Source organism: Condylura cristata, unplaced genomic scaffold (genome assembly GCF_000260355.1).
Source record: "Condylura cristata isolate star-nosed mole 26May11 unplaced genomic scaffold, ConCri1.0 scaffold00006, whole genome shotgun sequence".
Classification (NCBI taxonomy): Eukaryota; Metazoa; Chordata; class Mammalia; order Eulipotyphla; family Talpidae; genus Condylura; species Condylura cristata.
Window position 1 is genome coordinate 50,875,606 of NW_004567107.1, and position 14,209 is coordinate 50,889,814.

The 14,209-nt window shown below is 34.4% G+C and overlaps 1 protein-coding gene across 1 annotated transcript in view; it reads left to right on the plus strand.

Moving 5' to 3' along the window:
• CCDC171 (coiled-coil domain containing 171) overlaps positions 1–14,209 on the plus strand; it is a 224,718-nt gene that overhangs the window by 92,589 nt on the left and 117,920 nt on the right. The window contains exons 18-20 of the mRNA XM_004677677.2: positions 167–283; positions 11,573–11,799; positions 12,275–12,457. Coding sequence (XP_004677734.1) covers positions 167–283; positions 11,573–11,799; positions 12,275–12,457 — 527 coding nt within the window. The remainder of the gene's footprint in view (positions 1–166; positions 284–11,572; positions 11,800–12,274; positions 12,458–14,209) is intronic.

A 14,209-nucleotide genomic window follows, 5' to 3' on the forward strand; every position in this document is an offset into this window, starting at 1 on the left:
TCACCTCTGGGGCAGGCGGGGATTGAACTCATGCGGAAGTGGCTTAAGCTTCTTAGTGCAGTGCTTTAACCCGCTGCGCCACCAGGGAGGGCCAAAACGTTATGACTTTTAAATGTGGATTTTAATATTTGTAGCATTGCCTAATGGATATTTTCTATTTTTGCAGAACATCAGAAGGAACAGTTACGTTGTTTGCAAGCACACAGTTGGCTTACAAGTTCAGACCTTCTTTCTGCAATAATCAGTTCTATGGCTGAGTTACAGGAAGTCATTACTAAAACAGGTATGATTCCCTTTTTTATGGTGTTGAAAAATATATTAGAAATATATTGAAAAAAGCATCAGAAATGCTTTATGGTATAAATCCTAATAAACCATCTAGAAACAAAATATATTTTTTTTATTCAGGTACAGAGAGACTGTTAATCTATATTTAATGATGTAGTGAATTAATATATATTTGAATGAATTTTGTGATTATTTATGGTGAATTTCTTTGTGAATGTATCCACCTTTTTTTCTCTTTGTGATTTGAATTCACTATGAAAAACTCATCATTAGCCTTTTTTTTAATACTGGCAGTGTTCTTTCAAATATTTTAGTTTCTTCCTTTTAATTTCTGACTGAAAATTTTAGAATCTGAGTAATAGCTAAACCAGAAGAAAAACTTCTCATTTCTGATACATTATTTTTTGTAATTAATTTTGAATAGAGTTAATATTAATATATTCTATAATATTAATATATTCTTTCCCAACAGTGTGGAATCCCCTATAATCAGTCATATATGAAGGTCTAAAATTTAAGTTGATTTTTTTTCATGACTCAGATTACATGATACATTTGTTTGGAAGATTCACTTTAAACTAATTTTTTTACACTAGAAGAATAGCATATAATTATGTACTGGTTAAGCTATGTTATTGGACTAATTATGGTTATTTTAGAGGTAATAACTGTAAAAAAAAAGGTATATGGTTTGTTAATACTTCCTGCTTAATGAACTATTGCGTACATCAATAAAGTATTAATTTGGGATGTAATGTACATTTATTTATGCATACAAGAACCAAGTATAAACTAGAGGTGTGGGGGTGGTGGTGAGAGGATTCACCAGATAGAGTAGGGAGCAGAACAGATAGCTTTAGTGCAATACACTACTGAGGGGATCAGCCAGCAAGACAGGAGAGGTCTTGTGCCATGTGGGTCAGCTCCCTGGATGGTGGGTGAACTCATGCTGCAGTGGCTGATGATAGCTTGATAGCCCTGTGTCTTTAATCCTTGCTCCACCAAGGAAGCCCTGTGATTTAATTTTCTAGACAGTTCTGCTATGCAAATATAAAGCATTTATTGTGATTTCAAACACAAAAACCTAGGCTCTTGTGGTAGGAGATTTATGATTCACAGATTATTTTAAGGTTGTGGCTACTGATGTTTATAAAGTATTGGCAAAACATCAACATATACTGGGCTTGGGGTCTGAAAAATTGAAATAAGTGTATTTTAAGGACTTTGTTACTATAACTTTAAAGCAAGTCTAACATTCTTGAAATAATTTGATAAAAGTTTTGGGTTTAGTTTAATAAGGAGACAACTTGTGCCAATCACTTGTTTTGTAGGCATGGGAACACTTAAAAGTAGATTGGATTTCATATTATTACCTTATTTACATTATTTTATCAAACACTTTTATCCCTATCAGTATGCAATATAAAATTCTGGAGGTAAAAGAAGAATATGTGACTTGATGTGACCCTCTAGAAAATATGCACAATGATTATAGAAAGAAAAGACACTTCATGAACAACTTGGGAGTTTCATTAAAGATTGGATGATAAAGTACAGACTTTAAGTGTGAGAATTCATAAAAGGTACAGCTCTTCACTATTGCCTTATGAATAGTGAAGGCAATATATTTGGGTCTAGAATGAGTAATTGAGAGAGAAGAGGTGGCATTCAGATGAAAGGCATAGTTTAACAGATGAAGAGGTGAGGATAAACAGAGTGGGAAGGAGTTGTTAAAGTGATTGAGAATAGAAATCCATGGCTAAGCCTGGCTTAGATGGTGATTCCTAAAATATATTTTCTTTTGTAGCCATGTTGGAGAGTAGTTGGAGAAAAAGTGGCTGATTTTCATTGTATCAGATTGTAGATGTTTTATAAAGGTAGGCAATGAATCCAGCCTTAAACATGTTTTCATAAAGTGGTCCCTTGTAGCCTTTTTAAGTTAAAAAATTCACACAGTGGTTACTGAGATCCCAATAAAAAAAAAATATATATATATATATATATATAGGTAAGACCTGTCAAGAAGGTAGACTAAGAGTGGTATCTTTAAAAGTGCTTGCCTACCTCAGAACAGCTGCCTTTGATGTTAGGCTTGCTTGCACCTCTAATAGCTTGAGGAAATAGCAAGCTCAGGAAAATGTATTTTTAGGGAAGGTTTTAAGTGTTGGCTATAGAACACTTTAAAGAAGACAAAGTCAGTGTTAGAGGGGAAAATGAGTGATATATCAAATTCTTTAAGTGTATTGAAAGGTTTGGACAAGAACATAATTGAGTGTTGCACAAGTAGTACAAAGTGATCAGTGTGAATGAACCTTCCCTGGAGCTCACCAGCTGGGTTTACTTTTTTACTTTTTAAATTTGTTTATTTATTTTTAATTGATGTAATTGCTGGGCTTATAGGATAATTTTTTTCACAACAGGATGAAAGATTAATGTATTCTCTTTTCCAGGCAACATGCTTTCATTTTTTTTTAAAGATTTATTTATTCATACAGAACTGGGGTACAGGCCAGAGAATGCGGAGGGTGAGAGGATTCACCAGGGACAGAGTGGGGAGCAGAACAGGCAGATCAATGAAGTACACGCTGAGGGGAGCAGTGGGCGGGTCAGGAGAGGTCTGCCTTGCCATGTGGATCTCCTCCGGGGCAGGCAGGGATTGAACTCCTGCGGAAGTGGCTTTAGCTTCTTAGTGCTGTGCTTTAACCCGCTGCACCACCAGGGAGGGCCCCAACATGTTTTCATTTTTAAGTGTGTCCTGTTAGTAGAAATTTCAGATAGTTTCAAAGATGGAAAAAGCATATGATAGATAATGATGGAGATAATGAATGTAAAGCCACAGCAGCTTATATTGCCATGTTGAGTTTACAGTTTTAAGTATATTATTAACCTAAATAGAGGTAATCATTATATGTAGAAGGAATTTTTGCATGAGTCAGATTTGATTTTATATTCACCTGTGAAAATTAGGCAATTTACTTAACTCTGCTGGGCTATAAATCAAAATTTATTGTCTTCCTAGTTACTATGAGGATTTAATGTAACAAAACTTGGTTATTTTGTACAATACCTGACATATAGTGGATGCTAAAAAAATGGTAAAGGGTCATGCCAACTCAAATAAGTCAGAAGTAGAAAGACAAATACCAGATGATCTCACTTATATGTAGAATATAGAAAACATAACAAAGCGTCAGGCAAAACCAAACCAGTAGTAAATGCTTAGGATTGACTACAAAACCGAGGCACCCAGAGGGTGATAGTTGAGAGTGGGAGAGGGAAGGGTCCCGAGGAACATGGTTCAGGGTCGTTGGGCACTGGTGATGGCAGGGTATGAGAATATACATTTGAGGCGGTCTGAACTATACTCTGGAGCGGGTACAAAAATGTAGACTACTTCACCTGAATAAATATAATTTGGGTGGAAAAAAGATTAAATGTGAAGTGCACAGAGCAATGCTTGGTTTGTAATAAAGACTCAATAAATGTTTAAAAAAAATTGTTTCCTTACCATCCATTTCACCATGAAATGGTAAATAGTATGAATACACGTGTCTACTTTATGGCTGTAGACTGTTAATTATTAATTTTGTATTCTAAAAGTGCTAACATTCTGTATAGTGGAGGTGACACAATATACATTAAGAAGAGATTCTGCTTGATTTTGAATACTAGTTTTACATTAGCCTTGTGATATGGGGAACTTTTTGAAACTCACTGTGCCTCAGTTTCTTTATTTGTAATGTGGGAATAGATAGCAATACCCATCTCAGAATTGTTTAGATGACTAAATAAGTTTGTTTGTAAGGTGTTTAGAATAGTTTTTATTTACTAGTTTGCTTACATCTCTTAGTTCAAATATGGTCATTATTAAATTTTATTGCATTAGCCGAGTGATAATGAAGACATTTCATAAAATGTTAGAATAAATCCAATGAAAATATATCAGTTTATGTTAAAATTTCAACACAGTGTGATGTGTCATATATCATGTACGATTCTAATAAAAAAAAACTTAAAAATAAATTAGTACATAAAGATCAAGAAAAAGTTCTCCATAAAGTGACATTGTGTGCTTGGGGAGTATCACAGGTTTATCTTCTTTGTAACTAACAGAAAACTCCACTTAATGTAGTTTAATGATACAGTTTTTTCTCCCAATCGTAAGTCTGGAGGTAGCTAGAAATTCAGATTGCATGTCTGCTCTGTCATCCTTAACATCCTTTTTGTGTCTCTTAGTTTTAAGCTGGCTACTCTACTTCAAGGCATTAAGATTGTGTATGGACAAGAAGGAAAGGGAAAGACAAAGTATGGAGGTGTTTGTGCATTATTGGTGGGAATGAAAAATGATACAGCTGCTTTGGAAGAGTAAATTCCCTCCCATATTTCTATATCCAAGAGAAATGAAAATACCCCCTTATACAAAAATTTGTGCATGAGTGTTTATTTTCATATTATGCATAATAGCCTCAAAGTAGAAAAAAGCCCATATATTCATCTGCTGATGAATGGATAGATATCTCCTAATGTTAAAATAATGGACTATAGAAAGAATTAAAGTGCTAATACATACTTGAAGTGCCAGGAAGGCATGGAGCAGGTTCTCTATGATCCGGGCAGATGGGTAAAGGAGAGTTCCAGAGCCCTCAGTGGCTTTTAAAAATCTTTCAACATCATTTGTAGTGAGACAACCAGGTGCAGGGCAGGCAGGGAAGCCTGGGGGACAGGAGGCTGGCAAGCTACCTAGCTACTCACAAATTTTCACTCTTTCTGGGATCTCACTTTCTCCCCTGGTCTCTCCTGCTCTCGTAGCACGATCCTCCACCTCCACCCCTGCCCATCCTCAGCCGGTGCCTACCTGTATATGCCCAATGTCTGGCCCAGGTACAACCACTTGTGCACGTGCACACCCTACTCCAGGTGCCACCACTGGGCAGTAGAGTAAGGCCATAGGTGTCTTATCATTGATCTAATGGAGGGGGAGGGATCGCTTCCATTTACCCTACACTACCACAGCATGGATGAACCTTGAAAATATTATGCTAAGTTAAAGAAACTAACCAGCTAGCTAGGTAAAGGATTCCATTTTTCTGAAATATACAGATCAGACAAATCTACAGACAGAAAGTACATCAGTGGCTGCATAACATTGTGGAGGCAGTTGGGGATGATGGACAGTGACTGCTATGGTTGTGGAGTTTCCTTTTGGGTTGACAGAAATGTTAAATAGTTGTTTGTGTTGATGGTTGCACAACTCTGAAAATACTAAAATTTATTGATTAGTCCACTTTCTGAAAATGGGGATTGTAAGCGAATTATATCTTAAGAAAGTTGTTAAAATGTGTTAAAGCATGAGGCTGCTGTAATATTTCCCTTTATATCAGGAAGGCAATATTTTCCTAAAATCACCTCCAAGGGTTTCTGGTAGTTCTTCGGTCTGCCTTGGATCACATGGTTATTCCAAGCTGGCAGTTGGAAGTTGGCAAAAGTCAAGAAAGGTAGGTAAATAGATCGGTTAATCAACAGTGTCTTATTAGAGAGGATTCAGTTTTTAAACATTACTAATATATCTACTGTCTTATAGAAGAAAACTGATCAATTCAGAAAACCTGAAAAGCTTCACTGTCTTCATCTGTAACATTTAACAAAGGAAAGCCCCAGTTCATGGGTTACTAAGAGTAAATGTAATGCGCTTAACCAAATTTCTTGTCCTTGAAATAGTGCAATAAATGTTTGTTGTTGTAGCTCTGTGTGTGTACTGACATTAAGTGATCTGCTGTATTAGTTTATATCTTTTCATAAAGCTGGAAGTTCAATAATGGCAGCTTGAGTGCTAAGAAAGTGCTAAATGTGGTTGCTCTGCAACGTTCCTAAACTTTGATGATATATTTATAGGTAGTGGGCAAAGACCCCAGTTTCCATGTTGCCTCTGTAAATACTGGACAGGTGGCAACCTTCTTGCTTTCATTAAAGTGTTTGCCCACTTGAGATAAATTACCTCTTCCAGGTATCCAAATGGTGTGCCTGCAAGAGATCATTTACCTCAAACAGGGGAGAACGTTACTTGCACTGAAGGGCTGGAATATCAATCATTATGGGAATGGACTGCAGAATCCTTTAGAAAGCTGAACGTTTTGCTATGACTGCCCAGATTGAACTTCTCAAGCAGAAACAAATGTGCTGATTTGCTTTCAAATATCTCTGAACAAATATAGGGATAGATGGATATGAGTAGAATGTTTATACATTTTGTTGCACATTTCCTCTGTAATTGAATCTTAATTATCTAGAAGAGAGATCACCCAAATATACATGCCCTGTTATTTCTACTCACAACTTTCTTTCATTATACTTTGAGTTAACTTTCTAGAGGTCATAGCAACCCTTTGAGGCAAAAAAAGATTGTATTCAGGATAACCTTAAGGTTTCATACTTAGGAAAATTTCAAGGCAGTAAAAAGATGTTTGTATTAATAACTAGTTGTTGATATATTTTTAAAAGTTTAAGGATTCTATTGAATTCTGATAACAAAAAGTGCCTTGCTTCTCCAAGCAGGATCTGCAGAGCCACAGCATCTCCTAACTGGGAATGTATTAGAAACACATTATCTCAGACTCCGGTCCCGAGCTGGTTATTCAGAGTGTGCATTTTAACAAGGTCTTCATAGGATTGTTTTGAATAGTAGCTTGAGAAGAGTGATTTAGAACTTTGTTATTTACACAGCTTCACTCATACCTGAAATTGAAACAAGTACAATCTGATCTGCATTGTTTCTGGTACTTTAACTACTAACATCTATTTTGGGGAGCTACACTTTAATTTACTTTTATTTTGTAATTTTCTTATTATTACTCTGTGTTTTATCCGTATTTTAACTATTTATTATGAAAATGCCCAGGCTTTTAGAACAGTTGAAAGAATTTTACAGTGAACAGATTTATCATTCTATCATACTTTTAAAATTGATTTTTGAGTGGCAGTTGATTCTTGAGTGTTTACAAGCATATTAGCACTTTGCTATATATAATACAATTTTTTCTTCAGTTTGTATTTTAGTTTTGTTTGTGATATTTTGTATAGCAAAGTTACTCTATACTTTTACTTTTGGTACTTAAAAAGGTTTGACTTATTCCAAGATTGTCTTGCTCTTATTTTAGTATAGTATTATCAATTCTTACTGTATATCTTGGGTTCGTCTGAATTATCTGTGGTATAAATAGGAAGTATTAAGTGTTATTTATGGCTTGATGACCAGCAAGTCTCAGTACTTTTTAATTCAATCATCCATCTTTCCTTACTGAATTAAGATATGATCCTTAGTATATATTAAACTATTACATTTATTTGGATCTATTTCCTGTCTCTCTAGTCTCTCCCTTAATCTGTCTCTTCTGTTACCAGAATCGTACTTCTCTTTTCATGAATATATCTTTGTGTTTTAAAATAGGGTAAGATAAATTCTTTACTAACTTTTAAAAGTAGTTTTCTCTGCCGCTTTCAGTTTTATTTTGCTTAGAAACAAACATCTTATTGTAATGTTAGCTCCAAAATTTGAAAACTGATGCCACTATTTCCCAATTTATTCACAATTTGGAGAAAAATACTGTTTTGCTCCCATGAATGCTTTAAGATTATGTTGTGTTTGGTTCACTTGGAAGAAGTTCTATCTAAACTACCTGTTTGAAATTCATACCTAGATCTAAAGAGAGTCAGTGAGACTTAAAAGCAGGGGTTGTTTCAAGATTCTATTTGTGTTTTACAAGTCACTTTATAGGGAGGTAGAGTGAAGAGGGGAAAAAGACTGACCTAGGGTAGGGAATCTCTCCTAATAATGTCATTGACGTAAGGCTGTGATCACAGAGAAAACTGAAAATATTGGGAAAGTATTTTAAAAAGGGTATAGGAGAGATGGCAAAGATAATGGAAGATTTCAAGGATGACAAAATATTACCAAGTACCTGTTATTACTCATGACTTGTTAAATTAAGTAGTGATATATTTGCATCCATATTAATTAAATAATTGTCATTATTTGCTTCTTGTTGAAGGAATGTTTCTATGTGTATAAGAGAGCTTTATTTTAATAAGAAAACATATGCTGTTCTCTCTTTATATGATAGTTGTATTTTAGTAACATCAGCTTCAAATGTTTTAAAGTACTTTCAGTTTTATTATTAAAACATCATGAGCATGATTTTATTTATTTATTATTACTATTTTTTAAAGATTTATTTATTTGTGCATACAGAACTGGGGGTACAGGCCAGAAGCTGAGGGGTGGCGAAAGACTTCACCAGAGACAGAGTGGGGAGCAGAACAGGTAGATCCACGAAGTACACTGCTGAGGGAAGCAGCGGGCGGGTCAGGAGAGGTCTGATGCGCCATGTGGTCACCTCCGGGGCAGGCGGGAATCGAACTCATGCGGAAGTGGCTTTAGATTCTCAGTGCTGTGCTTTAACCTGCTACGCCACGGGGTGGGGGGGGGGCAATGAGCATGTTTTATTAATGCTGTATGTATATTTCTAGTGCTAGGTACAGATCAAGATGGTAGTAATTACTACAGCTACAGTTGTAGAACTCTTATATAACTTTTGACATTTTTCTTAAACTGCTACCATAGTCTGTAGCCCACAGGTTTAGAACTGGAAGCAGTTCCTTATGAGTTTGTTTTGAAGAATTTTGATGTGCACTTTGCTTCTCCTATTGGAAAAAGCAACTGCAGAACATAGAGTTTTCTCCTATCTTGAAAGGCATATGTTACTAAGTAGGGGAAATATCATTAACAGTTATATTTAATATAAACAAGTATTTGTTACATGTAACAAGTCAAACACTTAAAACAGTTTAGATATGAGGAATTTCAATGAACCTATTTTTTAAATCTTGATTCTGTATTATATAAATAATCCTACAAGTATATCACCACTACAAGATTTTTTTTTTGTTTCTTCCCTTATTTAATTTGTGCTCTATATTGCTTAATGTGAACTATTTTATACATTTTTAGTTATCAATGTATAAATTATTTAGTACTTGTTCTGCAGTTCATTGAGAGTCAGCAGTCAGGAACTAGAGTATTTGCCTTTCCCACTTCTCAAAACATAAGGAGAATGCTTTGTGGAGTTAGACTAGCTCTAGTTTTCACCCTTTTGAGTACTGGGCCATAACATGTTTCTGTGACAGTGTACAAAGCCACTCATTACAATTTAATTATAGCTGTTTTTGCTTTAAAGTTTCTTTTTCTGTGAAAATAAAATTTCATTACTTTTATAGTTCTTAAAACTTTGTAAAGCAATCTTTGTCTTTTTATTTTTATTTTTTAAAGATTTATTTGTGCATTCAGAACTGGGGGACAGGCCAGAGGTTCAGGGGTGGTGAGAGGTTTCACCAGAGACAGAGTGGGGAGCAGAACAGGAAGATCCACGAAGTACACTGCTGAGGGGAGCAGCGGGCGGGGCAGTAGAGGTCTGACACCCCAAGGGGATCACCTCCGGGGCAGGCGGGAATCGAACTCATGCGGAAGTGGCTTTAGCTTCTCAGTGCTGTGCTTTAACCCGTCGCGCCACCAGGGAGGGCCTGTCTGTTTTTTTAAAGAGTATTTTTTGACATACCATGAAAGAACATGAATTTCTCTTCATGTCATTGAATGAATTCTTATATTCAGTTTTGTCACAGCTGCTATGGAAATAAAAAGAGACATAGTTAATCCAATAAACAGATAAGAAATAATCATATGTGCTTGACTGGCACAATGAAAATAAAAAGTTTACTAAGATGGAAGAGGCACAGTTATGGAACAAATTAGTTGGAGAAACATATATACACCTATTAAGTACTGGAATAGTGCTACTAGTATACTGAATGTTAAATTTTATTGCTCATTTAGTGGACTTTAAACTGCATGCAACAGTTTAATAATTCTTAAACTCAGTATTCTGTGGTATATGTTGAAGTTATATGAAGATACACTCTTTTCATTTCTGATTTATTTAAGGAATCTGTTAACAAAGAAAATGTTTATTTTAATTATGCATCTTATATGGTATCCATGGAATTCTAGAGAATATTAGTATATAGAGTTTTATAGATTCTATATATAGAATTCTATATATATATAGAATTACATTTATATTATATTCTAGGAGTCAATGTATCAATAATTAATAGAAATGAATGTTATGTAGAGAATACTATGTTTTTATTCAGTTGACAATATCTTCTATAGTATAACTTTTAAACAATTTTGTTTTCAATTTGTGACTTATACGTTTAAAAATTTATCTTTTTACACATTAAAGGTTTAAAGAAATAAAACCTCATTTTTTGTATGAACATGGGCTTGATGAGAAAATTCTTTAATGACATAGAAAACCACAATTTGATCACTTTACAGTCACTGTTGCTCTTTAATGTTGAATCATACATATTCTTGGAATTACAAGACTTGTTCCTATTGTATAAAACTGACCAAATATTCCTTTTGTGCTTCTGATGTAAAGGCAGGACTTAGCTCCCGCAACAGAGATCCTTGGAATGTAGATTGGTATACTACTGAATTTAAATAATCTCTCAATGCTTGTCATTTTATATGGGTAGTATCATAAGACAAGTAATGACAGATTAAGACCTGCCCAACAGAGGGAAAACTAAATTGCATAACTTTTATTAGGCATAAATAAACCTATTAGCCACTATCTGGAATACCAATTAGTAGAAAGAACACTGACAATTTTATTTATCAACATTAAACACAATTATTAATTACAGGCCTGATGAATCTAGCAGTAAGCAGGCCATGTTAGATATGCTGGAACCTTAAGTCCATTATATGAGAAGGATGATTACTGAAATCCTGTGGGGAAATAAGTAATTGTAGTTGTAAAATTTTAATTGCCTTGGAATAGGCAAATTATATTTTCTTGTCGAGAATATAAATAGTATGATATTAAGGTAACAAGTTTCAGTAGTTGTAAATGGAAAGTGAATTTATGCTAGGTTATAAAACAAAAGAGTGATGATGAATTCTTAGTGTCACAGTGTTCAATGTAAATGACATTGTAAATACATGGAGATTTTCTCTAGATATAATGTTTATTAGGTGAGTTATTTTCTGCATTTTTATAGAGTGAAAAGATAAGGTGGGAGAGAGCTCTTTGAATGAATTGTTACCAGTGAATTGGAATTCTGTAAATGAGAACATATTTCACTTGTGTTGTGACTGGCAGTGTTATGTTATGAACAAGCAAAAATGTGCATTTTTTTCTGTCTTTTTTCTTTTTCTTTAAAGATCCAAATTCCAGAATTTGTGGACATTTACTCATAGGTGCTGCCAAGAGTTCTTTTGCAAAGCTCATGGATAAAATTAGTCTGGCAATGGAGAGTATGCCTTTGCAGAATAGCAGGAGTATTTCATATGTAGAAAAAGATTCACTGGTTCAGAGGCTGGCCCGTGGACTTCATAAAGTGAACACATTAGCCCTGAAGCATGGTCTGCATGGCCATGTGCCCATTTTGGTATGTATGCTGTGTCACTAAATGGTGACTTCAGGACTTGTAAATTTCATTCTGGCTTATTTGTAGTTTAATAGATTGTTGAGTAAGTGTCCAGATTTCATGTACTCTTCTAATCAGCTAAATAAAAGTGCTCCAAATAAATGGTCAAAATACCAAAATACCAAAATTATGAATTGTATGTTTTCTTTAAGTATATGGCAACAAAAATATATGAGACATAAACAAATATCAATTCTATTTCTAGCATGGAGGTATTTTTTTTGAAGTTATTTATTTCATGTAAGCCAAATTAGTGGTCACATAAAAATTAGTTTTTACCTTTAAGTTTCAGTAATAGCTGATATTACTTGGCTATACAATCAGACTGGTTCTCTGTATACTTAATTGATGTTGGAAGAGTGGACATTGATGTTAATCTCTTAGTAAATGTGTAGTTACTGCTTGTAAAACTGTAAACACTTAAATCGTTTAACAGAAAAGCACAGCATCCTTACAGAAGCAAATATTTGGATTTACACAAAGACTGCATGCAGCAGAAGTTGAGCGTCGCTCGCTGCGCATAGAAGTCACAGAATTTAAGAGAAATGTGAATGAAATGAAAAAGGAGCTTGACAAAGCCCAGGGTCTCCAGATGCAATTAAATGAATTTAAACAGTCTGTAAGTATCTGTGATTTAAAAACCTATAGCTTTGGTGGCTGCTCTTCTATAATATGTGTGTGGTGTAGAAAAATATTTATATACACACTATATGTAGTGTGTATGTATTTTTTTTCCATTACATTAGTTCTTTCAGATAATTCAAAGTCCCATTAATAGGATTCGTTTTTCTTCAGGAAACTTGCCTCCTAAAATACTCTAATAGTACTCTATTGTTTACTTTCGTGTTGCTAAAAAACCAGAACTAAGTGTTCTCAAAACAAAAAGGAAATTGGGCCCTCTGTGGTGACGCAGCGGGTTAAAGCACAGCATTGAGAAGCTAAAGCCACTTCCGCATGACTTCTATTCCCGCCTGCCTCCTGCTCCGGAGGTGACCACATGGCATGGCAGACCTCTCCTGACCCACTGGCCCGCTGCTCCCCTCAGCAGTGTACTTCGTTGATCTGCCTGTTCTGCTCCCCACTCTGTCTCTGGTGAAGCCTCTCGCCACCCCTGAGCCTCTGGCCTGTACTCCAGTTCTGAATGCACAAATAAATAAATCTTAAAAAAAACCAAAAAAACAAAAAAGAAATTATTATGTGATAAGACAGAGACATTTATTAATCCTGTGATGGTATGAAATATATTAATGTGTTAAATGAATACCTACACTGTAAACTCATATGAAGTTATATGTCAATTAATAAAATTATACCAGGTGCTTACAGAAATATACTGGTTCTGTATAACAGAACTCCTTACCTTATAAAAATGTATACTGTGACTGAAGCATAGAAAAATGTTAAGTTATAGTTTGTCTAGATTAATTGCTAATGCACATGTAACTCCAGATATGTAGTAAAAATTTATCTGATGTCTCCAGTTGAGGAACCTAAAATTTGGAGTGGGGAATAGTGGAATTTCTTCTTTTCCTACTGAATATTTTGAGTAAATTAGATTATTTAATTAGTATGAAAATTATTTTCCAAAATAAAATTATTTGATTTTCCAAAATAAAATTATTTTCCAAATAAATGTTTAATTTGACTAATATGTATTACACAAGAAAGCAGAAGATAAGAAAAGAAAAACTATATACTAAATAACATTTAGTCAAGATCAAAATATGTAAATATATAAAGCACAATAAAATGGAGGTATCCAGATATTCTATTTGCAACTGGGTTTGCTATTACAGGAACATAAAGTTAACACATTACTCTGAACCTTTAAAATTTTCATACACTTGGTGACAGTAAATACAAATTTGAATGTCAAATTTGTTAAGTCTAGTAACAAGTTACTTTTAGTAACCCCTTCTTTGGGAACTCTGGCTTGCAAGTTTAAAGTTTAAATATACCTTGAAGTGGTTAGTTTGGAATTTCCACTTTTAATGTTTTTGGAAGAAGAGCAGCAGATAGTTTTGTTATTACTGTTATACTGATGTAAAATGCTATTATTAACTGTAATTTCAAATAGTTAGATTTTTACAACCAAAACCATCCTTATAACCTATGCAGGTCAATTTATGATGAATTACCCTTCTGACTGGAGATAAGTAATAGTTTTCTTAGCAGTGAATGTTTAAAGATACCAGTATTTTCCTTACTTTCTTAGTTTTTTTCCTCAGAGGAGTAAAACTGACAAATTGTTTCAATTCTCTGCCTCCCCCACATATAAAAGTAATATATGATAACTATAAACAAAAATATAAAAAAGTATAATGAAGAGGCCCTCCCTAGCGGCGCAGTGGGTTAAAGCACAGCACTAAGA